At 45.1% G+C, this 2,866-nt stretch overlaps 1 protein-coding gene across 3 annotated transcripts in view; it reads left to right on the forward strand.

Moving 5' to 3' along the window:
* The window catches only part of LOC111866265 (CD63 antigen), a 55,172-nt gene that overhangs the window by 28,254 nt on the left and 24,052 nt on the right, over positions 1-2,866 (forward strand). For 2 of the 3 annotated variants that reach the window (XM_023855045.2, XM_023855044.2), the window contains exon 5: positions 106-166. In XM_023855045.2, the coding sequence (XP_023710813.1) occupies positions 106-166 (61 nt within the window). Of the gene's footprint in view, positions 1-105; positions 279-2,866 lie in introns of those variants that run through there. The other variant, XM_023855043.2, reaches the window with a different exon arrangement.

Raw genomic sequence — 2,866 nt, forward strand, 5'->3', positions numbered from 1 at the left:
AAACATGAATACCAAAGATCATGTAATTAGCTAGCAGCAGTTACTTAAGAAGATTCATATATTAACACGTAACAAATGATGAACTGTATTTGGGTTTGATTCCAGATCATTGGCGTCGTATTTGCTCTGTGCTTGGCCAGTTCCATCAAGAACAAAGACCGACGAGGTAGGGTATAACAGTATTTGTGAACATGCAGAATTTAAAGTTAAGTTCATCTTTTGTGTATTGTTTGTGTAATATTTCATTTCTGTATGAATGAAATAGTTTTTAAACTGTTTTGTTTCCATTCCTTACATTGTCTACATTATGACATTAAAATAAATAAAACCTTTGTAAAGAAAAGAAGCTATAAGTGGCATTTCTTTCTTTTAATGAATTGTCACTGCAACTTCATTCCGTTCATAATTGGATGTATGAAAAGATTTTTCACTTATTATGTTTATATTTTATTAGTTTTTCAAAAGTATAAGTATTCTGTGTTCAATTAAAGGCTGAAGTATTTCGGTTCTCACTATCCCTGCACTGTAGTAGATCACAGTTATCGAATTTAATGATGGACAAACCACACCACACATTGAAGAAAGCCGTCTTCTGGGATGTGGCACCTTGTAGAAATTGTGTTAACCGACTTTTCGGAGGAACGTATGGCCTCCATCTTCAGGGTAGAAGACAAGAAGAAATCCTTCAGTCTGTTGCACCTGCTCTGCTGGTTCGCTCGTGGATTTCTTCTTGTCTTCTACCCTGAAGATGGAGGCGATATGTTCCCCTGAAACGTCGGTTAACAATTTCTACACGGTGCCACATCCCAGAAGATGGCTTTCTTTGTAGTAACCACCGTGAAAACCTCAAATCTTACACACCACACATTTAGAATTCATAGTCCCATGACATCCCTATTAGATTTTTAGATTTTGTCATTTCCATTGTTATATTAGACACGTGTTTCTCTGTTGGTTATTTAGCGACACTATCAGTAGCAAGAGACCGCCTCTGTGGTCTAGTGGTCCAGGGTGCCTGGCTACAGATCCAGAGATCCCGGGTTCGATTCCCGTAGCTACTAGATTTTCTTAGAAGTAGCAGGTCTGGAACGGGGTCCACTCAGCCTCGTGAGGAAAATTGAGGAGCTGTTTCAAGGAAATAGTGGCTCCAGTCTAGAAAACCGATACTAACGGCTGTGGGGATCCGTTGCGCTGACCACGCAACATCCTCTATCCGCAAGATGGTGGCACCAACTTCGCCGACAAGCGGCGGTCGCTCGGTCGGTATAGTTCGCTTACGGACTACAGGCCACGGAGTGTCGATAGGAAGACAATATGACGACAGGTGATAGGATTACTAGTAAATTGGAAGGACAGAACCCGACAGGTTGTCTCAGGCCGTAATGCAGTGTGACTTGTATTCAGGTATCCAATTTGGGTCTCGGTCAGGACACAGACTACTCCAGCTGGGGGTTTTCGTGGTTTTTCCGAGTCCCTCCAGGCAAATGTTGGGATAGTACCATAAATTAGATCACACTCTAATTATTCTTCCACGTCCCTTCCAATTCATCATCAGCATCTATGCTCTGTGTAGTCCTGAGTTCTACATGGCGTGGGATGCCGTGGGCAGGAGCGTGTCCCAAAACTGCGCTTTTGCGCATGCTTCGCCGTCAGAAAAGGAAATAGAATGCGATTCAAATGGTACTGCGAGTAGCGAGGTTGCATTTCCGCATGACCTGATATCTAGACATGGATTTGCCATTGGAACGCGCCGAGTAGGTTGGTGTAGCCATGAACCCTATACTTGTACTNGGGGGCTTCAGGTCTAATCTCGGCCAGGCAACCGACTGTCATATGACGGCTTTTTCGTGACTTTTCAGCGTCCTCAGGCAGAAGCCGGGGTTGTACCTTGATAGGCCACGACCGGATTTTCCAAATATAGTCTGAGATACTGACAGCATCGTAAAATAACCACAAATCACCCTCTCTCTCCAAAGAAAGGCCATTCTCAAACAGTTCTTCCATATTGTAACGTGTCTCGAGTTCGAAGTCTCGTTCGTCACGTGTGTAAGTTCTAATTCCACTTCTGACACCAATGTAGCGTGTTTGTGTGTCACGCTACAAATAAGTTGACACCGTCGTCTGATATATAGCGAATTTATTTCTTTCGCTCGCTTACACACACTTTACAGGCATTTTCACTTGCAGTGTCACAATCACTGCTCACAATATTCCGGCGATACTGGACCCAGGCGGATATTCCGAAGCTTCTTCTCCGATGGCTGTTCCGCGACTCACTCCTTCAAATGCTATCCCGAGACTCACTGTTTTTCGCTGAAGCTGGGCTACCTATAACCTTGCCCGCTGTTAGGCAACGAACCCTCCGTTATAACCATGGAGACTCCTGTTAGGATTACAATGGAGCAATTGTTGTCTCCTCTGTAACGGTCTATTGTAGCGTTTCCATGGAAGTCTCTTCCTCTGGTTTGCCGACACGTTACACTGCTCCCTTCTAAAGGTTGTTCGTCCCCGAACAGCCTAAAGGTTCTCCCTCGGTTTCGATTCGCGGTGTTCTGCTTGCCAGTGTCTGCATTCGGTCTTGGTGTCCGCTGGCATCTTCGTGCGGTGTCCGTCCAACCGCATCCGCCCCTCTCTTCGGTGTGCTCGTCCCAAGCACTTCCATGGTCCAGAATTTGTTTGTTGCCTTGTTTTACATTCATTCTCACTTTCATTCATCTTTGTTGGGGAGGCCGGTACTCTACCGGTTCCTCCCATAAGGGTCGTTACCCTTTTTCCGTTTTGGAGGGGGTCGACCCCTCCACAGTGTCCAGTGTCTAGTTTTCGGTAACTCGCTGGGAAGTCCCGCTGGTAACTTCACAAGTTTTAA

This window comes from Cryptotermes secundus, unplaced genomic scaffold (assembly GCF_002891405.2).
Source record: "Cryptotermes secundus unplaced genomic scaffold, Csec_1.0 scaffold1025, whole genome shotgun sequence".
NCBI lineage: Eukaryota > Metazoa > Arthropoda > Insecta > Blattodea > Kalotermitidae > Cryptotermes > Cryptotermes secundus.